At 49.0% G+C, this 20,743-nt stretch overlaps 1 protein-coding gene across 3 annotated transcripts in view; it reads left to right on the top strand.

The window, feature by feature from the left end:
* The window catches only part of LOC119969409 (cadherin-22-like), a 1,080,568-nt gene that overhangs the window by 556,636 nt on the left and 503,189 nt on the right, over positions 1 to 20,743 (top strand). For all 3 annotated transcript variants that reach the window (XM_038803029.1, XM_038803028.1, XM_038803030.1), the window contains one exon: positions 13,227 to 13,346. In XM_038803029.1, coding sequence (XP_038658957.1) covers positions 13,227 to 13,346 — 120 coding nt within the window. The remainder of the gene's footprint in view (positions 1 to 13,226; positions 13,347 to 20,743) is intronic.

Genomic DNA, 20,743 nt, shown 5'->3' with positions numbered 1-20,743 from the left:
CTTCTTGTTTTTTTTAAATCTAGAGGTGATGTCAGGGAAGGCAGTACAATGCTTCTCCTGCAGAATGTTTGAGGTGAGGGACGCTGTCAGTGTCCCTGCTGATTTCATCTGTGGGAAGTGCACCCAACTCCAGCTCCTCAAAAACCGTGTTAGGGACCTGGAGCTTGAACTGGATGAACTTCGGATCATTCGGGAGGCAGAGGGGGGTCATAGATAGGAGCTTCAGGGAAGTAGTTACACCAAAGACTGGAGATAGATGGGTAACTGTAAGAGGGACTGGGAAGAAGCAGTCTGTGCAGGGATCCTAAGCCATGAGGTACGGGCCTCTGGCACGGAGTCTGTCCCTGTTGCTCAGAAGGGAAGGGGGGAAAGGAGTAGAACATTAGTAATTGGGGACTCAATAGTCAGGGGCACAGATAGGAGATTTTGTGGGAGCGAGAGAGACTCACGTTTGGTATGTTGCCTCCCAGGTGCAAGGGTACGTGATGTCTCGGATCGTGTTTTCCGGGTCCTTAAGGGGGAGGGGGAGCAGCCCCAAGTCGTAGTCCACATTGGCACTAACGACATAGGTAGGAAAGGGGACAAGGATGTCAGGCAGGCCTTTAGGGAGCTAGGATGGAAGCTCAGAGCGAGAACAAACAGAGTTGTTATCTCTGGGTTGTTGCCCGTGCCACGTGATAGTGAGATGAGGAATAGGGAGAGAGAGCAATTAAACACGTGGCTACAGGGATGATGCAGGCGGGAGGGATTCAGATTTCTGGATAACTGGGGCTCTTTCTGGGGAAGGTGGGACCTCTATAGACAGGATGGTCTACATCTGAACCTGAGGGGCACCAATATCCTGGGGGGGAGATTTGTTAGTGCTCTTTGGGAGGGTTTAAACTAATTCAGCAGGGGCATGGGAACCTGGATTGTAGTTTTGGGGTACGGGAGATTGAGAGTATAGAGGTCAGGAGCACAGATTTGACTTCGCAGGAGGGTGCCAGTGTTCAGGTAGGTGGTTTGAAGTGTGTCTACTTCAATGCCAGGAGTATACGAAATAAGGTAGGGGGACTGGCAGCATGGGTTGGTACCTGGGACTTTGATGTTGTGGCCATTTCAGAGACATGGATAGAGCAGTGACAGGAATGGTTGTTGCAGGTTCCGGGGTTTAGGTGTTTTAGTAAGGTCAGAGAAGGGGGCAAAAGAGGGGGAGGTGTGGCGCTGCTTGTCAAGGACAGTATTACAGTGGCGGAAAGGATGCTAGATGGGGATTCTTCTTCCGAGGTAATATGGGCTGAGGTTAGAAACAGGAAAGGAGAGGTCACCCTGTTGGGAGTTTTCTATAGGCCACCTAATAGTTCTAGGGATGTAGAGGAAAGGATGGCAAAGATGATTCTGGAAAAGAGCGAAAGTAACAGGGTAGTTGTTATGGGAGACTTTAACTTTCCAAATATTGACTGGAAAAGATATAGTTCGAGTACATTAGATGGGTCGTTCTTTGTACAATGTGTGCAGGAGGGTTTCCTGACACAATATGTTGACAGGCCAACAAGAGGCGAGGCCACATTGGATTTGGTTTTGGGTAATGAACCAGGCCAGGTGTTAGATCTGGAGGTAGGTGAGCACTTTGGAAACAGTGACCACAATTCGGTGACCTTTACGTTAGTGATGGAAAGGGATAAGTATACCCCGCAGGGCAAGAGTTATAGCTGGGGGAAGGGCAATTATGATGCCATTAGACATGACTTAGGATGTGTAGGTTGGAGAAGTAGGCTGCAAGGGTTGGGCACACTGGATATGTGGAGCTTGTTCAAGGAACAGCTATTGCATGTTCTTGATAAGTACGTACCAGTCAGGCAGGGAGGAAGGGGTCGAGCGAGGGAACCATGGTTTACCAAAGAAGTGGAATCTCTTGTTAAGAGGAAGAAGGAGGCCTATGTGAAGATAGAACATAGAACATAGAACAGTACGGCACAGAACAGGCCCTTCGGCCCTCGATGTTGTGCCGAGCAATGATCACCCCACTCAAACCCACGTATCAATCCTATACCCGTAACCCAACAACCCCCTCCTAACCTTACGTTTTAGGACACTACGGGCAATTTAGCATGGCCAATCCACCTAACCCGCACATCTTTGGACTGTGGGAGGAAACCGGAGCACCCGGAGGAAACCCAAGCACACACGGGGAGGACGTGCAGACTCCACACAGACAGTGACCCAGCCGGGAATCGAACCTGGGACCCTGGAGCTGTGAAGCATTTATGCTAACCACCATGCTACTGTGCGGCCCAAAATGAGGCGTGAAGTTTCAGTTGGGACGCTTGATAGTTACAAGGAAGCGAGGAAGGATCTAAAGAGAGAGCTGAGACGAGCAAGGAGGGGACATGAGAAGTCTTTGGCAGGTCGGATCAAGGAAAACCCAAAAGCTTTCTATAGTTATGTCAGGAATAAAAGAATGACTAGGGTAAGAGTAGGGCTAGTCAAGGACAGTGGTGGGAAGTTGTGTGTGGAGGCTGAGGAGATAAGCGAGATACTAAATGAATACTTTTCGTCAGTATTCACTCAGGAAAAAGATAATATTGTGGAGGAGAATGCTGAGACCCAGGCTATTAGAATAGATGGCATTGAGGTGCGTAGGGAAGAAGTGTTGGCAATTCTGGACAAGGTCAAAATAGATAAGTCCCCGGGGCCTGATAGGATTTATCCTAGGATTCTCTGGGAAGCCAGGGAAGAGATTGCTGAGCATTTGGCTTTGATTTTTAGGTCATCATTGGCTACAGGAATAATGCCAGAGGACTGGACGATAGCAAATGTGGTCCCTTTGTTCAAGAAGGGGAGTAGAGATAACCCCGGTAACTATAGGCCGGTGAGCCTAACGTCTGTGGTGGGTAAAGTCTTGGAGAGGATTATAAAAGATACAATTTATAATCATCTAGATAGGAATAATATGATTAGGGATAGTCAGCATGGTTTTGTGAAGGGTAGGTCATGCCTCACAAACCTTATCGAGTTCTTTGAGAAGGTGACTGAACAGGTAGACGAGGGTAGAGCAGTTGATGTGGTGTATATGGATTTCAGTAAAGCGTTTGATAAGGTTCCCCACGGTCGGCTATTGCAGAAAATACGGAGGCTGGGGATTGAGGGTGATTTAGAGATGTGGATCAGAAATTGGCTAGTTGAAAGAAGACAGAGAGTGGTAGTTGATGGGAAATGTTCAGAATGGAGTTCAGTTACGAGTGGCGTACCACAAGGATCTGTTCTGGGGCCGTTGCTGTTTGTCATTTTTATAAATGACCTAGAGGAGGGCGCAGAAGGATGGGTGAGTAAATTTGCAGACGACACTAAAGTCGGTGGAGTTGTAGACAGTGCGGAAGGATGTTGCAGGTTACAGAGGGACATAGATAAGCTGCAGAGCTGGGCTGAGAGGTGGCAAATGGAGTTTAATGTGGAGAAGTGTGAGGTGATTCACTTTGGAAAGAATAACAGGAATGCGGAATATTTGGCTAATGGTAAAATTCTTGGTAGTGTGGATGAGCAGAGGGCTCTCGGTGTCCATGTACATAGATCCCTGAAAGTTGCCACCCAGGTTGATAGGGTTGTGAAGAAGGCCTATGGTGTGTTGGCCTTTATTGGTAGAGGGATTGAGTTCCGGAGCCATGAGGTCATGTTGCAGTTGTACAAAACTCTAGTACGGCCGCATTTGGAGTATTGCGCACAGTTCTGGTCGCCTCATTATAGGAAGGATGTGGAAGCTTTGGAACGGGTGCAGAGGAGATTTACCAGGATGTTGCCTGGTATGGAGGGAAAATCTTATGAGGAAAGGCTGATGGACTTGAGGTTGTTTTCGTTAGAGAGAAGAAGGTTAAGAGGTGACTTTATAGAGGCATACAAAATGATCAGAGGGTTAGATAGGGTGGACAGCGAGAGCCTTCTCCCGCGGATGGAGGTGGCTAGCACGAGGGGACATAGCCTTAAATTGAGGGGTAATAGATATAGGACAGAGGTCAGAGGTGGGTTTTTTACGCAAAGTGTGGTGAGGCCGTGGAATGCCCTACCTGCAACAGTAGTGAACTCGCCAACATTGAGGGCATTTAAAAGTTTATTGGATAAGCATATGGATGATAAGGGCATAGTGTAGGTTAGATGGCCTTTAGTTTTTTTCCATGTCGGTGCAACATCGAGGGCCGAAGGGCCTGTACTGCGCTGTATCGTTCTATGTTCTAAAGATAAAGAGGTCAGTGAATAGCTCCAGAACGGGTGCAACTACGTTTTCTATAGTTTTTTTGATGATATTTAATGAAATATTTACGTGGGGCTTTGGGGCATACAATCAAGATTTGCCCCGGGCATCACCAGCCCTCTGCACGCCACTGCTCCTCCTCCTCCTCCTCCTCCTCCTCCTCCCCCTCCTCCTCCTCCTCCTCTGTGCTGGCACCACTGCCACTAGCTTCTCCCTCCGCCTCCTGCAACAGGTCACCTCCCCTCTGCATCGCGATGTTGTGCAGCGCACAGCAGACCACTACAATGCGAGCGACCCTGTCGGCCTGGTACTGCAGGGCCCCTCCGGAGCGGTCCAGGCACCTGAATCTCATCTTCAGGAGGCCAAGGCAGCGCTCCACTACACCCCTGGTTGCTGCATGGGCCTCGTTGTATCGTGTTTCCGCATTGGTCTGAGGCCTCCGTATAGGCGTCATCAGCCAAGACCTCAGCGGATAACCCCTGTCACCTAGCAACCAGCCCCTCAGCCGGGGGGGACGTCCCTCAAACATCGCAGGGATGAACGACTGCGCCAGTATGTAGGAGTCATGCACACTCCCTGGGAACCTTGCACAGACGTTCATGAACCTCATGTGGGGGTCGCATACCACCTGGACATTAATGGAGTATGTCCCCCTCCTGTTTGTGAACACTTCCTTGTCCACAGCAGGCGGGCGCATGGGGACGTGAACACAGTCGATTGACCCCTGAACCCTCGGTATCCCGGCCACACTGGCAAATCCACGGGCTCGTGAGTCTTGACTTGCTTGGTCCTCGGGAAAGGTGATGTAGCGATCGGCGATGGCATAGAGGGCGTCGGTCACATCCCGGATGCACCTGTGCACCGATGACTGGGAGATCCCAGAGACGTCCCCGCTCGGAGACTGGAAGGAGCCGGTAGCATAGAAGTTCAGAGCGACCGTCACCTTGATGGCTACCGGGATCGCGTGTCCTCCCCCCGTTCCACGTGGGGCGAGGTGCGACAGGAGTTCGCAGATATGTATCACCGTCTGCCTACTCAGCCGGAGTCTTCTCCTGCAGGTGATGTCCGGCATTGTTAGGAAAGAGACCCGGACACGGTACACCCTCGGCTTTGGTCGTCGCCTCTGACGCCGTGGCTGCACCCTCACTCTCTCCTCTTCCTCTTCCTCCTCCTCCTCCTCCTCCTCCTCCCCCCCCCATGCTGCTCGACGACTGGCAACTCCTCGGCCCTTCCCTCTGCTGCTGCAGCTGGCCCTGCAGCCACTGCGGGTTGTGGGTGTGGATGCTGCTGCATCTCCAAATCCAGTAGAGCGGCCCCAACCACTGCGCAGAACATAGCCGTTCTGTTCCCATGCATCGTGCTAACCTACAGAAGGGTGGTGGGAGGCAGAGAAACGGGACATGTTAGACGGACGTTAGTCGACACCTCGGCAGCCGCCAGCCATGGGATACCAGTGTGTCCCGGTGGCCTGGTCGCGCTGCTGACACGCGGTCAGCCTAACCACTGGTCACTTTCTGCATCCAACGGCCAGTAAACTATGGCCTCCTCACGGGTGCGTCAGTGGACTGTGGCCGGAAGCCACAGGGGAACCAGCGGCCGTGTCCTCGTCACCTGCACACCATGGCATGCTGGCAGACATTTTGTTACGGGGTTGGACGGCTCACTCTCTACCTAACCCCCCCCCCTCCGTCACCCCCCACTGCCTCCCCCGTCTCCCCCACTGCCTCCCCCGTCTCCCCCACTGCCCCCTCCGTCGCCCCCACTGCCCCCTCCGTCGCCCCCACTGCCCCCTCCGTCTCCCCCACTGCCTCCCCCGTCTCCCCCACTGCCTCCCCCGTCTCCCCCACTGCCTCCCCCGTCTCCCCCACTGCCTCCCCCGTCTCCCCCACTGCCTCCCCCGTCTCCCCCCCACTGCCCCCGTTCTGGACCCCCTCCCGTTCCCAGGGATGCCTTCCCCGTTGTGGCCAGACTCGAGCGGTGCGCTGAGCGGTGCGCTGAGCGGTGCGCAGAGTGGTGCCCTGACCTCCTCCAAGCAGTCGTCAGCCAGGCCGACTGGTTGACGAATTTAAAAAGCAGGTGTGTTTCACGACGTCCAAACAGGGCGCCATGACGTCGGGACTTCGGCCCATCCGGGCCGGTGAATAGCGGGGGGGCTCTCAGTGGCGATTCTGGTCGTGTCAGGGGCGGGAAGGAGGCGTTTGTCGGGAAACGCGACTCCGACAATTTGCGGGGTTCGGAGAATAGCGGGAGGGCGTCGGAACAGCGTCGCCGTAAAAATTTCCGACGCCCGCTATTCTCCGAACCGTCGTGAGTCCGGAGAATCGCGCCCGTTGTTTTTGCTTTGTTCTAATAACAATCCGAAATTAACTTCATTTGTAACTTTTCAAAAAGTGATTCTCAACTTTTATTCGAGAAATAGTGATTTTTAAAGTTATCTTTCTCTCGCTGAGTAAAAACTATATTCCTGTAGCATCTGTCTTTTGTACCAGGCATGTAGCAATGCTCAGTTCTGACATTTTTAATCCTGTTGATCTCTCGTAATATTCTGAGCTAAATTTTAAGAATTCCATTTTATTAGGTGATGTGTTGGGTAAGCTGGGTCTGCAAGGACTGCGTTTACTGCAGTATTGAGAGAGACAGGCTTCCAACACTTGAAGAAATGCAACTCAATTTTATTGAACTCTTAACTATCATACATGCTTTAACTGTGGGTTGACACTATGCTGACTTGACTGGAGACCTGAGGCTAACCTGATCAGACTATCTTATTACCACATGGTGTATGTTCGAGTTGCTGCTCATGAGCTCTGACTGTCTCAGAGGATGGATCCCGAGAGAGCCAGAAAACTAGTGCCCTCTGGCTTTATAGTGGTCGTGTCCTGTCTGGTGATTGGCTGCTGTGTTCTGTGTGTTCATTGGTCATCCTGTGTGTCAATCAGTGCCTGTCTGTGCGCCATCATATACCTGTGTGTATATTATAACATCTCCCCCCCTTTTTTTCTTACTTTAAAAAAAATGTGTGCAGGTCAAGAAATAGTGAATGTGTGAGTGCAGGAGCCTGACTATATACAAAGTATGTTAACGTATTTACATAGGAAGGTGTCTAGTGCAGATAGAGGGCAGATAACAAATTAGGAAAAAAAAAATAATATGTACAGATGTGTAAACGGATCGCAAGGTAATGCAACATTCAGTCTATAAATTCAGTCTCTGTGGCGGGCGACGAATTCTGGTTGACCGCCTCAAGGGTGGGTCAGGTGCCACCTGCACTTGAACGGGGCGGAACTGCCTTCAATGTAGAGGTCGGTAAAATAACTGGCAGATCGGTGGCCTCATGGAAGGGCGCGTCCTGAGGAACCAGCATGCGAGGCGGGACATGACGTTCAGGTGGCGGGCGTGGAAGTAGTCGCAGTGCCCGCCTATTACGCCGAAGAAAGGAGCCATCAGGCATGCGAACGAGGAACGATCTTGGGGCCACTTGCTTAACCACCACAGCTGTGGCAGAACAGCCACCGCCAGGTAGCTGAACATGAACTCGGTCAGCAGGGACCAGAGCAGGGAGATCTGTGGCGTGGGCGTCGTACGCCGACTTGCATTGGGCCCAAGACTGTTACATCCTCTGCAGCACCGGAAAATTGTCAAGGTCCGGAATGTGGATAGCCGGCACCGTTGTCCGTAGTGTGCGGTTCATCAGGAGCTGTGCTGGGGACAGGCCAGCGGACAAAGGAGTTGCCCTGTAGGCTAACAGCTCCAGGTTGAAATCTGAACCCGAGTCAGTAGCTTTGCACAACAGTCTTTTAACGATGTGGACCCCCTTTTCAGCTTTCCCATTCGACTGGGGGTAGTGAGGGCTTGAAGTGACGTGCCTAAAATTGTACAGTCGGGAAAAATCCGTCCACTCCTGGCTGAAGAAGCACGGGCCATTGTCAGTCATAACTGGAAGTGGAATGCCATGCCGGGCAAAAGTCTCCTTGCATGACTTGATTACTGTTGCTGATGTGAGGTCAGTCAGTCTGACCACCTCGTGGTAGTTGGAAAAGTAGTCCACTAGGAGAACATAGTCTCGGCCCTTTGTATGAAAGAGGTCAACATCAAATTTGGACCATGGGGAGGATACCAGTTCATGTGGCTGTAGAGTCTCTTTAGGCTGAGCTGGCTGGAACCTTTGACACGTTGGACAATTGAGGACCGTGTTGGCGATATCCTGGCTGATGCCTGGCCAATATACTGCCTCTTGGGCTCGACGGCGACACTTTTCGACCCCCAGGTGACCCTCGTGGATTTGGCCGAGGACCAGCTCTCGCATGCTCTGTGGGATTACTATCCTGTCCATTAGTATGCCGTCCACTACCGCTAGATCGTCCTTTACATTATAAAACTGGGGGCACTGCCCCTTTTGCCAACCATCCGTGAGATGTCGCATGACCCGCTGGAGTAAAGGATCCCAGGCCGTCTCCTGACGAATTTGCACGACCCTTTCATCAGTGGCTGGAAAGTTGGAGGCACAAAACTTCACCTGAGCGTCCATCTGACAGATAAAGTCCGACTGCTCACACGGCGTGGTGATGGATCTAGAGAGTGCGTCGGCCACAAAGAGCTCTTTGCCCGGGGTGTACACCAGGTCGAAATCGTAGCGGCGGAGTTTGAGGAGGATACGTTGTAGCCGTGTCGTCATGTCATTGAGGTCTTTTTGGATGCTGTGAACCAATGGCCGGTGGTCCGTCTCGACCGTGAATTTGGGGAGTCCATACACATTATCATGGAATTTGTCAATCCCTGTGAGGAGGTCCAGGCATTCTTTTTCAATCTGAGCATATCATTGCTCAGTGGGTGTCATGGCTTGAGAGGCATATGCGACTGGGGCCCAGGAGGAGGAGTCGTCCCACTGGAGGAGTACTGCCGCAATGCCAGCCTGGCTCGCGTTGGTGGAGATCTTCGTCTCTTGGCGGGGTTGAAAAACGCCAGTACCGGGGCCTTGGTGAGTTTTGCCCTGAGATCACGCCACTCTTGCGGAGAGCTGTGGTGTGTGATGCAAGGTTGGGGGTAAACTTCCCAAGGAAGTTGACCATCCCTAGGAAGTAGAGGACCGCCTTCTTGTCTTCCAGGGTCTTCATGGCGTTGATTGCCGACACCCTGTCTGCAGCTGGCTGCACACCGAACTGCGAAATGTGGTTGCCAGGGAACTTGATTTCTGATTGGCCGAATGAGCATTTGGCTCTATTGAGTCGGAGGCCATGCTCATGGATCCTGTGGAACACTCGCTTGAGGCGATCGATGTGCTCCTGAGGAGTTGTGGACCAGACAATGATATCATCGACATACACTCGCACCCCCTCGATCCCTTCCATCATTTGCTCCATTATGCGGTGGAACAACTCTGAGGCGGAGATGATGCCAAAGGGCATTCGGTTGTAACAGTAGCGACTGAACGGGGTGTTAAATGTGCACAGCTTTCGACTGGACGCATCCAACTGTATTTGCCAAAACCCCTTGGAGGCATCCAGCTTCGTGAAAAACTTAGCATGAGCCATTTTGCTGGTTAGCTCATCTCGTTTAGATATTGGGTAGTGTTCTCTCATGATGTTACAGTTCAAATCTTTGGGGTCGATACAAATGCGAAGTTCCCCTGACGGTTTTTTGACACAAACCATGGAGCTAACCCAGTCCGTGGGTTCCGTGACCTTATAAATGACGCCCTGGTCCTGGAGGTCTTGCAGCTGCTGCTTGAGGTGGTCCGTAAGGGGTGCAGGCACCCGACGCGGTGCAGGGACCACAGGTGAGGCATTCGGGTTCAACAGTATATTGTATCGGTAAGGGAGCGTGCCCATGCCTTCAAAGATGCTGTGGTATTGTGCTATGATGTCATCGAGTTGGGCTTGGAAGTTGACATCTGGCGAGGCCGTTGCCTCGGTGAACAACATGGTGTGAACCCGCTGCACAAGATTCAGGAGTTTGCAGGCTCGAGCACCAAGCAAGGAAGCTCTGTAGGTTCCTACAATTTCAAAACGCAGCGTCGCTTTTGAAGAACGATGGGTCACCGCAAGTTGGCATGAGCCAATGCCATGAGCAATGGCATTGCCATTGTAGTTGAGGAACTGGTAGGCCAGTGGAAGAATGCTTGGCTTGACGCGGATGGTGTCAAGGTCAGACTTTGAAATGAGGTTCGCTGAAGTGCCGGTGTCCACCCTGAAGCGTATGCGAGCCTTGTTGACCGTAAGGGTGGCACACCACTCGTCGTCCGGATCAATGCTCATCACTGGGAGTTGTTTCACCATCTTTGCTGAAGGCAGCATATGCTTGGTAATGATGCCCACCCGGAATGGTGATGTGAGGCCCTCGGTGTCGAGATCTGGATGAATGTCGGAGTCGGAGTCTGCAACGGGTTGCTGTACTGACCGGACGCTCCTGCGCTGCGGCTGGGATCGCTGTGTGTTGGGCAGTTGAGCAGATCTGGAGCTGTTTGATGGCCTGCACCCGTTCTGCATCGTGGGGGTTTTGCCGGCCGTTTCTGCCGCCTTGATATGGGAGTAACGGTTGTTAGCATGCTCGTGGAGGACGCAGGTCTCGATGGCGATGGTAAGGGTGAGCTGCTTAACTTTAAGGAGCTGCTGGCGAAGGGGATCGGAGTGGACCCCAAAAATGATCTGGTTCCGGATCATGGAATCGGAAGTGGAGCCATAGTTGCAGGACTGTGCGAGGATGCAGAGATGGGTTAAAAAGGACTGAAAAGGTTCATCCTTACCCTGAAGCCTCTGCTGGAACACATAGCGTTCAAAGGTCTCATTGACTTCGATGTCACAGTGGCTGTCGAACTTCAGCAGGACTGTTTTAAACTTCGTCTTGTCCTCGCCTTCAGCAAAGGTAGGGAGTTAAAGATGTGGATAGTGTGGTCCCCGGCTGTAGAGAGGAAGAGAGCGATCTTCGAGACATCCGATGCGGCTTCGAGGTCAGTGGCTTCAAGATATAGCGGGAACCTCTGCTTGAAAATCTTCCAGTTAGCACCGAGGTTGCCGGCGATGCGGAGCTACGGGGAGGGCGGACGCTGTCCATGTTACCGGATGGCTGATTGCTGGTCAAAGGCAGATTATCTCAAGGTAGGTCCGTCAAACTCGAGCATGACTCACTGGTACCATGATGTGTTGGGTAAGCTGGGTCTGCGAGGACTACATTTACTGCGGTAGTGAGAGAGACAGGCTTCCAACACTTGAAGAAATGCAACTCGATTTTATTGAACTCTTAACTATCATACATACTTTAACTGTGGGTTGACACTATGCTGACTTGACTGGAGACCTGAGGCTAACCTGACCAGACTATCTTCCTACGACATGGTGTATGTTCTAGTTGCAGCTCACGTGCTCTGACTGTCTCAGAGGCTGGATCCCGAGAGAGCAGGAAAACTAGTGCCCTCTGGCTTTATAGTGGCCGTGTCCTGTCTAGTGTTCTGTGTGTTCATTGGTCATCCTGTGTGTCAATCAATGTCTGTCTGTGCACCATCATATACCTGTGTGTATATTATGACATTAGGTAATGCCGCCAATCCCAGACTGAACTACCATTAATAAGCATTGTCTCCTTCTTTCTAATTCATTTGTTAGTGAAGAAGGCAATTAAACTAATGCCTATTCCTAAAAAAGGAAAAAGCACTGGTGAAAGCCAGTGAATGCTACCACATAAGGCAATGCTAGAGTTTTTATTCAAGTTCAGAGCTGCTTTTAATGAAGGTCAGATCTGCCCATGTACTGTGTGCAGGTTGCTGGGTAAAATAGCTGTTAGCCTGTAACAATTTTCTCAGTTCAAATGTATAATATATAATGCTACATGAATTCAATCTAATATCTATATTTTACCTAATTGTTCATGGACTTGCCAGATGGAACTTAATCTGAGCCCCACATCATCGAATTAAGAGGTATTTCGATCTCTGAGAGAGCAGATGCTGATTGAATATTCAACCAATCTGCAAGAGAAATGGAGCATGGCTATCATAGAATCATAGAATCCCTGCAGTGCAGAAGGAGGCCATTCAGCCTATCGAGTACAAACCAACTCTCTGAAAGAGCATACTACCTAGCCCCCCCCCCCCCCCCCTCCCCCCGCCCTATCCCTGTCACCCCACCTAACCTTTGGATACTAAAGGACAATTTAGAATGGCCAATCCACTTAACCTGCACATCTTTAGACTGCATGAAGAAACTGGAGCACCCAGAGGAAACCCACGCAGACAAAGGGAGGATGTGCAAACTCCACACACAGAGTGACCCAAGGTCGGAGTTGAACCCGCTTGGTGCTGAGAGGCAGTAGCGCGAACGAGTATGCCACCGTGCCACCCTCAAATCATGATCCTGGTCTCAAAGTCTCCACATTGCTCAACAGAATGTCTCTTTCAACAAGCGACTAGGTTAATCTGCGTCTCACAAGTCCTCAGTACAGCTAAATCCGTCGCAGTTTCTTTTAAATGTAATTTTTTTCAGATCATTTTATTCCAACTTCCCACCACCAATGTCTGCACCTACCGTTTAAATAATCCCATTCCTGGGAGTTGGGAAGCAATAAGGACAAATTCAGATCAGTTGGATCGAGATCTCATTGCCATGCACTTCCAGTGCTGGGTTTGAACTTCCTGAATTTCTAGGTTAAGATTTTTTATTAACGTATCTATTATTAATTTACTAATTACATCTTATCAGTGTATGAATATTCAATTTTGAGTGCTTCACAGTTGACCTTCCAGAAGCATATCAATCAACCTCGTTCAATTCTCATCCTAAAACTGAACAATTCACTCACAATGGGCAGTACCCGTGTGGCGACTGGAAATTCCCGTGCGAGGTCAACAGTCTTTGAAATGGTCGGTCAAATTCTCCATCCCGCAACAGTTCCCGCAGCAGGGGGGAACCGGAAAATATACCCCCAAAGTATTTTCTCTTATCGTTTGTAAAATAATGTATAAAATGCTCAGCTGAACAGGAATACACCCATGTTGTCTCTTCTATTGCAGGAACCTCTGTGATGCAGGTGACTGCTTCAGATGCAGATGATCCAACGTATGGGAGCAGTGCAAGGTTATTGTACACCCTGGTGGAGGAACAAGACCAATTCACAGTGGACCTCAAGACTGGTAGGTAGGAGCTGAACCTTGTCCTGAATACAGTTCTCCTTGCAGAGAATAATGCCAGGATGTACACCAGGCAGACATAAGGAGGTGCACCTATGCCCACGTGAACAGGGTGCATTTCTCTGCACTTGTCAGCCACCATAGCCTATTTAGGAAGCCAAACATAAAGGGCCATTTTTGCCGTCTGGCCTCAAATTTGCTAGAATATTTACAAAATTTCATGTTATGTTGTAATGTTTTTATACAATTCAACATTTCATCCTTTTTGTCTATGTCTATCTTCTTTTCCTCCTTGTATTTCAGTTTATCTTGATATATTTTCTCTAGAACTTCTTATTCTTTATTCTCACTCTCCCAAATCATTCTTTGTGCTTCTTTATCTCACTTATTTCACCTTAATTTCTATTTCCAATTTCCCCTCATTTCTTTCTTCTCCTGCCCTCTCTTTCCTCTCCTTCTCTCACTCCCTTTTCCTCCCTCCTGACCCTCTTGCTTTTTCTTCCGTCGCTTGTACTCTCTTTCTCTTCCGTCTTTCCTTTGTGTTTTCCTTTGCTCTCCTTTTTCCTTCTCCCTCTTGGCCTTTCTTCTTCTCCACGTTTCCTCTTTTATATCCATCTTTTCCCTTCTTCTTCCCAGTGTCCTCTCTTTCTTTTCTTTCCATCTCTTTTCCTCATTTTTTTCCACAGAAAGTAATCGCCGAAAGGATGGAGGACAAATGCAAACAATGAATGATCTGTTTTGAGAGAAGAATTGATTAAACCATTTCCTTTAATATGTCACATCAATGGAGCAGATGACCTCATTAGTCTCTAATCATCAACTAAAATCGATCAGAATTATTGATCTGTGGCAACAGATTTTAAATGCTGCTCTTCACTGATGCTGCAATGTTCTAATTTATTTCAACTGAGCAGCCATTTTATTTGCGGAAATTGGGGCTTTAATTACCTTGTGGTGAGATGTGGTGAAATCAAAACACATTTAGAAAGAATGGGAAGGTTCATCACCCCGGTGCTGTTCAGGAAGAATGGATTTACATCACATATTGTCACGTTAATTGGGCCTTTTTTTATACAAGTTCATCAACCGTTTCATTGCTCTATTTGTGTTTATTTATTCAGTGCAAAACTTAATAGACTTAAACCATTGTACCTTAATTGTTGTTCGGTTGTAAGCGTTTACCCTTTCCTGAGTACAGGGGCGGAATTCTCCGCCCCCGGGAAAAATCGAGACGGCCGTCGTGAACTCGGCCGAGTTTCACGACGGCCTCGGAGGCCGCTCCTCGCCCCCTATTCTCCTGTCCCGGCGGGGCTAGGATTGGCGCTCCGTAACTCTCGGCTGCCGGGCGGCGCGCCGAGAGTGACGCGACGGCGGCGCCTATGTGACGTCAGCCACGCATGCGCAGGTTGGCCGGCTCTAACCCGCGCATGCGCGGCTGACGTCACGGCGGCTGACAGCTCGAACCCGCGCATGCGCGGTGGCCGTATTTCCCTCTGCCGCCCCGCAAGATGTGGCGGCTTGATCTTGTGGGGCGGCGAAGGGGAAATAGTGCGTCCGATTGAGATGCCGGTCCGACGATCGGTGGGCACCGATCGCGGGCCTGTCCCCTCCCGAGCACAGTCGTGGTGCTCATTCCCCACCAGGCCCCCTACAAGCCCCAAAATGGGCATTTCACGGTGATTTCACGACGGCAGCGACCAGGTGTGGTTGCCGCTGTCGTGAAACGGTCGCGAACGGCAGGCCGCTCGGCCCATCCGGGTCGGAGAATCGCCGTTCGCCGTGAAAAACGGCGAGCGGCGATTCTTCCGCGTGGGGGGTGGGAGAATTGCGAGGGGCGCCAGGGGGTCGTGAAATTAGTCGGGGGGCCTTCCCGCGATTCTCCCACCCGGCGTAGGGAGCAGAGAATCGCGCCCCAGATCTTTATTAGAGTAGCCAACATGGACCTCTTCTTCAATGTAGTAAGCTATCCAGGTATAGTTCTTAAGGATGGGGCATCACTGATTACAATTTGAAAAAATATATACTTTTCTTGTTGTGCATTCTTGATGAATATAAACACAACGGGCACAATCTACCAGCCCATTGTGACTGAATGGGGACACAACGGAGTCGGTAGGTACCGGAAGAAGCATCCCTTGGGTTACCTGACAGCCGTTACGCCTCGCGAGTTCTGGATCCCTCCCGGTCTCGCAGAGTGGTCGGCTTAGAAGTTGACTTACCTCTGCCTTCGCCAGATTGAACAGCCGCCCAGCATCACCAGCATTGCCGGGTAGATCCAGCGGGCTGTGATCAGTCCTGGTCCCACAAATGGGGATCAGGTTCAATGGTACCTGGGGTTGGGGGGGGGGGGGCACTCTCACACGATCGGAGACCCTCGGGTGGTCAGCCTCCAGGCAGGTTGACACCCTGGCAGAGTTGGTGCCACTCAGCCACCTTTTACCCTGGTTACAGCCTGGCACTTCCAGGATGCCCAGGTGGCACTACCAGGGTACCAGGCTGGTAGTGCCAAGGCAGCAAGCTGGCATTGTGCCGGTAGTGCCTTGCCCATATGTGGTGGAGTGCAGAGGGCTGAGTACTCCCAGACAGGTGAGTTGGGATATTGGGGTGTACGGGGTTTATGTCGGGGGGTTGTGGCTTCAGGGTGCCATTTTAAATGGCATCCCAACCCTTTCCTGCAATGAGGAACTCTGCCTTAGATGTCCCAAATGGAACTCTATTGTATTTTAGTTCGATTGCGCCCAACGTCTTTGAAACATTCAGCAGCTGACATTTGTAGCATTTTGGGAGCTAAAATATAAGTCTAATTACAAAACATTGTCCGCTTATTCATTGTTAAAGCAGTCTTGGGGTTCATCCGCATCTGCAGGGCTGGTAAACAAGACAGATTAGGAGATTAACTTCTTACCTCAGCTTGGGCCCACATTCGCCCTCAGGCTTTTGCCAGCTGAAATCTTGGCAGCCAGGCTAAGTGAGGAAGAACCTGCATAGGATTTTACTTCAGGGGCACTCCAACACGCGATTGCTAGCTAGCACCTGTGTGACACCAATGGGCTATGGAGATGTCAGAAAAGTAAAAGAGAGGTCTAAAGCAACAGAAATTGATGGTTTAATCTAAAATGGACCCATATTGATGTACGCTCTATTTGTCTAAACCTGTTAGACGTTTACCCTCAATTTGTAAACAGGCACCAACTTTATGTTCCGATGCGCAGGCTTCAGTCTCCAGAATTCCCTCCGTCAGCCACTCCACCTCTCCCCCTTCAACAATAGCAGATTGCCTTTGCACAGCACTCGCCATATAGACAATATTGCAATCTTCAGGAGCACCGTAAAATAGACCTCCTTCAGCAGTTTTTTTATTATGGGATGTGGGCAAGGTCGACGTTTATTGCCCATCCCTAATTGCTCCTGAACTAAGTGGCTTGCTAGCGCCATTTCCGAGGGCAGTTTCAGAGTCAACCACATTGCAGTGGGTCTTGAGTCACGTGTTAGCCAGACCAGAGACAGCAGATTTGTTTCCCTAAAGGACATGAGTGAACCAGATGGGGTTTTATTACAATTGATTGTGGTTCTCATGGTCCCCATTACGTTTTTTAAATTTAGAGTACCCAATTAATTTTTTTTCCAATTAAGGGGCAGTTTAGCGTGGCCAATCCACCTGCCCTGCACATCTTTGGGTTGTGGGGGTGAAACCCACGCAAACACGGGAAGAATGTGCAAAGTCCACACGGACAGTGACCCAGAGCCGTGATTGAACTGGGACCTCGGCGCCATGATGCAGCAATGCTAACCACTGCGCCACCGTGCTGCCCTTTGGACCCATTACTGACACTAGTTTTATATTCCAGATGTATTAATTAAATGTAAATTCCACCAGCTGTCATGGTGGGATATGAACCCGTGCCCCAAAGACTTTAGCCTGGGCTGCTAGATCACTAGTCCAGTGACAATACCATCACACCACTATATCTTCTTATCACTCCCAATAGCCCAACTTTAGTGCATTGTTTTTGAAAATAACTTTTCCACTTTGAAGACTCTATAAAAAAATGTCTTCATAAACTGTCTGAAGATTTAGGTGAGTAAATAGGTTAGTGCACACCTGTCTGCACTGAAGAAAAGTTGTTCTCTGGCCCCAAATCAATGATCCACAGGATTGCACTATGATTGCCCAGGAAGTTCAAATTTCAATTGGACATTGGTCTGCACTGGGAACCATCTGATACTCCCATTTAAATTGCAGTCTTTGAATGGTTCTGACCGTCTGACAGGAATGGTTACTGAGGAAAAGTTAGAAGAATTAATACCACTTCTAGCTCCTGGGTGAATGTAGTTTCCAACCACCTACAGGATCTGCTGACTCCTCCTCCCCCACCCTAGCCTCGACTACTCCTCTTGCCTCTCTCTCTCTCCCCCCCCCCCCCCCCCCCCCCCCCCCCCCCTCCACAACTCTCCTGGCCCAATATCCTACACACTTAACTTCTTCCTGGCTTCTCAAAGTGGCTGGACGTTTAAACCTACCTGCTTTATATCGGCCATGCTGTAAAAAAAAGGGTGTGTTGTTTCCTTACTTGCGATTCTCCTGCAGTCAACTGAAGGCCTCAGGATCCCGCTTGCACTGCACTGTTCTCACTCTGCCTGAGTCAGAAGGTTGGGTGAGAAAGATGCGGCTGCATTTCAGTGTCAGTAACTCGGAGTGAAGTGGCAATCTATCGGTGACTTTCACTCCAAGGAAGATTCGGGTCTATAGCATATGCTTTATCATATTTTTGAAAAAGATTCATTTCTTTAAGAAAGGCAGAATAATGCAGATGCTGGGAATCTGGAATAAAAATGGAAAATGCTGGAAACACTCAGCAGGTCAGACAGCATCTGTAGGAAGAGAAACAGAGCTAACCTTGCATGTCAATGACCTTTCATCGGATCATCAATGTCAAACATCAGCTCTGTTTCTCTCCACGGATGCTGCCTGACCTGCTGAGCATTTCTGGCATTTTCTGTTTTTAATCAGTTTCTTTTTTTTGATGTATGAATCCTGTAAGATAAATGTTCACCTTTTGATCATATGAGATATGCAGATGTGGCTCTGTGGAAATGCAGCGTCACATACTGGAAATAAATACTTCAATAAATGTCAGCAAAATAAATCAAAATATAATTGGGGGAAAAAACATTAATACAGACAAGTACCAGGAGGCTAAAATTAAACCATAAGAAAAATATCGAAATTAGCACCTACTGTATGAACAGTACTCTTCAGTGAGGTGTGAAATCTGTGGTTTCATCACAATAATATTCTAAGCTGCATTAATTACAGTTTATTTCTGGTAATTGAGTTATACCTCAGATCAAGAAAGAAATCATCTAATTATTTGATCAAAGCAACAAAAGAAACAAACAGAAGGCTCCCGCAAACAGCAATGAACTGGGTTACATGTCTTCCGATCTGTTTTCCATTTTTCTTCCATAACAGTCCATGGGAAAACAAAAACTGCTCTTAACTACATTCTCCTCTTCCCATTCACCATCTCTTGGTTGATGTATTGTCAAATGTTTTGATTGGGGATAAAGAATTCCCTATTCATTGCTGCCATCTACATCTGCCAAGGTAAAACTAACACCAGCAACCAGTAATCCTAATCAAGCTGCATAAATCAAAGCAAGCAAGAGCGAAACAGAGTCAGAGGGTAAGAGGGGACAGTGAATGTAATGAAAGGTAATCACACTTCAACAAGATGCAACAACCCAAAATAACCGATGCGTTCAGTACAGTTCAAGCAGCGCCTTTGCAATTATCACCTGCGACAATAACAAGTGGTTAGCAACATTTGTCCAATAAGCCTGACACTCTGGGATCAACAAGGACAGTGCAAGTGATTTTCTTTGAACCTTTTGGCAACAAGTTTGTCAATTTCTGTACAGTCGTCAAATCTTTATTATTGGGACAGTGTCTTCTCTAATACCTGACCTTCACCATCATTCTTCTGCAGTGCTCTTCAAATGAGAGACTCCAAAGAACAGTGCACTGTTTGAAATTGGCTTAATCATACACATCAGCTCGACCCTTGCTCGCTACTGCTATCTTGGACCCTACAGTGCAAGTGATTGATGTTGGAAGATCTGGATTGATAATTGTAAACTTCAGAGGTCCAAAGTGGTGTCACACCACTGCAATTCCAATCAATTCTGTTGACATACAGTGGGAAGCAGAAGGTTTTTATTTTAACCTATTAACACTGCACTTACCAGCATCACAGGTTACAAAGATAGCTTTCACAGCGGTGGTCAAGTTCAGGAAAAGCTGTCTTGCAATGCTGACCTCTCTTCTTTATCTTGGTCCATAACTGTGTGACTGACAGGTGCCCTGAGGTAAAGACTGAGAATCACCTGTATGAACATGATTACTTTACATTGACCTCAGCTGCAAAAGCCTTCCATAGTTCTGACTTATAAGTTGGCAAGTATACTAACATTTCATTGTGAGGTGTAGTTTTAATTATACACTAAATTGGAGCCGAACTGCGACATCACAACTCAATTCCCATTGCTGATAGCTTTTGTGCTTTACTGACCACTGTTTCTTTTGCAATGTAAGAGATTGCAATGTAACTATATGCCAAATAATATGATTGTGACAGCAATGGTGTGCTATAGACATTAAATGACTTTTGTCATCAGAAGCGTGGAGAGGTGGTCACACAGCAGGCCTAGATTCCACAGGCAGGAAGGGAATGGGTGACCACCAGACAGAGCAAGAGGACTAGGCAGGGACTGCAGAAATCTCCTGTGGACATTCCCCTGCAAAAACAGATACAGTGCTTTGGATACTGTTGAGGTTGAATGGCCTCTCATGGGAAAACAGCAACAGATCAATTCATTGCAACATTTGATTGGTTCTGCTGTACAGGGAAGGATTAAAAAGTGTGTGAATAAGGGGCATCATGGTTAGTACTGCTGCCTCATGGCACTGAGGACCCTGGATTGATGCCGGCCCCGGGTCACTGTCCGTATAGAGTTTGAACATTCTCCCTGTGTTTGCATGGGTCTAATCCCTAACAACAAAGATGTGCAGGCCAGGTGGATTGGCCACCTAAATTGCCCCTTAATTGGAAAGAAAATGAATTGGGTACTCTAAATGTATTTTTGAAAAGTTTGTGAATGCAGCAATTATTGGGGATTCAATTGTAAAGGGAATAGATCGACATTTCTGTGGCCGCAAATGAGACTCCAAAATGGTATGTTGCCAGGGCTGGAGATGTCTCAGAGCGGCTACAGGACATTCTGGAAGGGGAGGGTGACCAGCCAATGGACGCGACAGACATTGGTACCAATGACAGGTAAAAAAAGGGATGCGGTCTTAAAAGCCAAATATAGAGAGTGAAGAAGTAAGTTGAAAAGTA

Source organism: Scyliorhinus canicula, chromosome 7, assembly GCF_902713615.1.
Source record: "Scyliorhinus canicula chromosome 7, sScyCan1.1, whole genome shotgun sequence".
NCBI lineage: Eukaryota > Metazoa > Chordata > Chondrichthyes > Carcharhiniformes > Scyliorhinidae > Scyliorhinus > Scyliorhinus canicula.
This window is presented reverse-complemented; position numbering and strand designations above follow the sequence as displayed.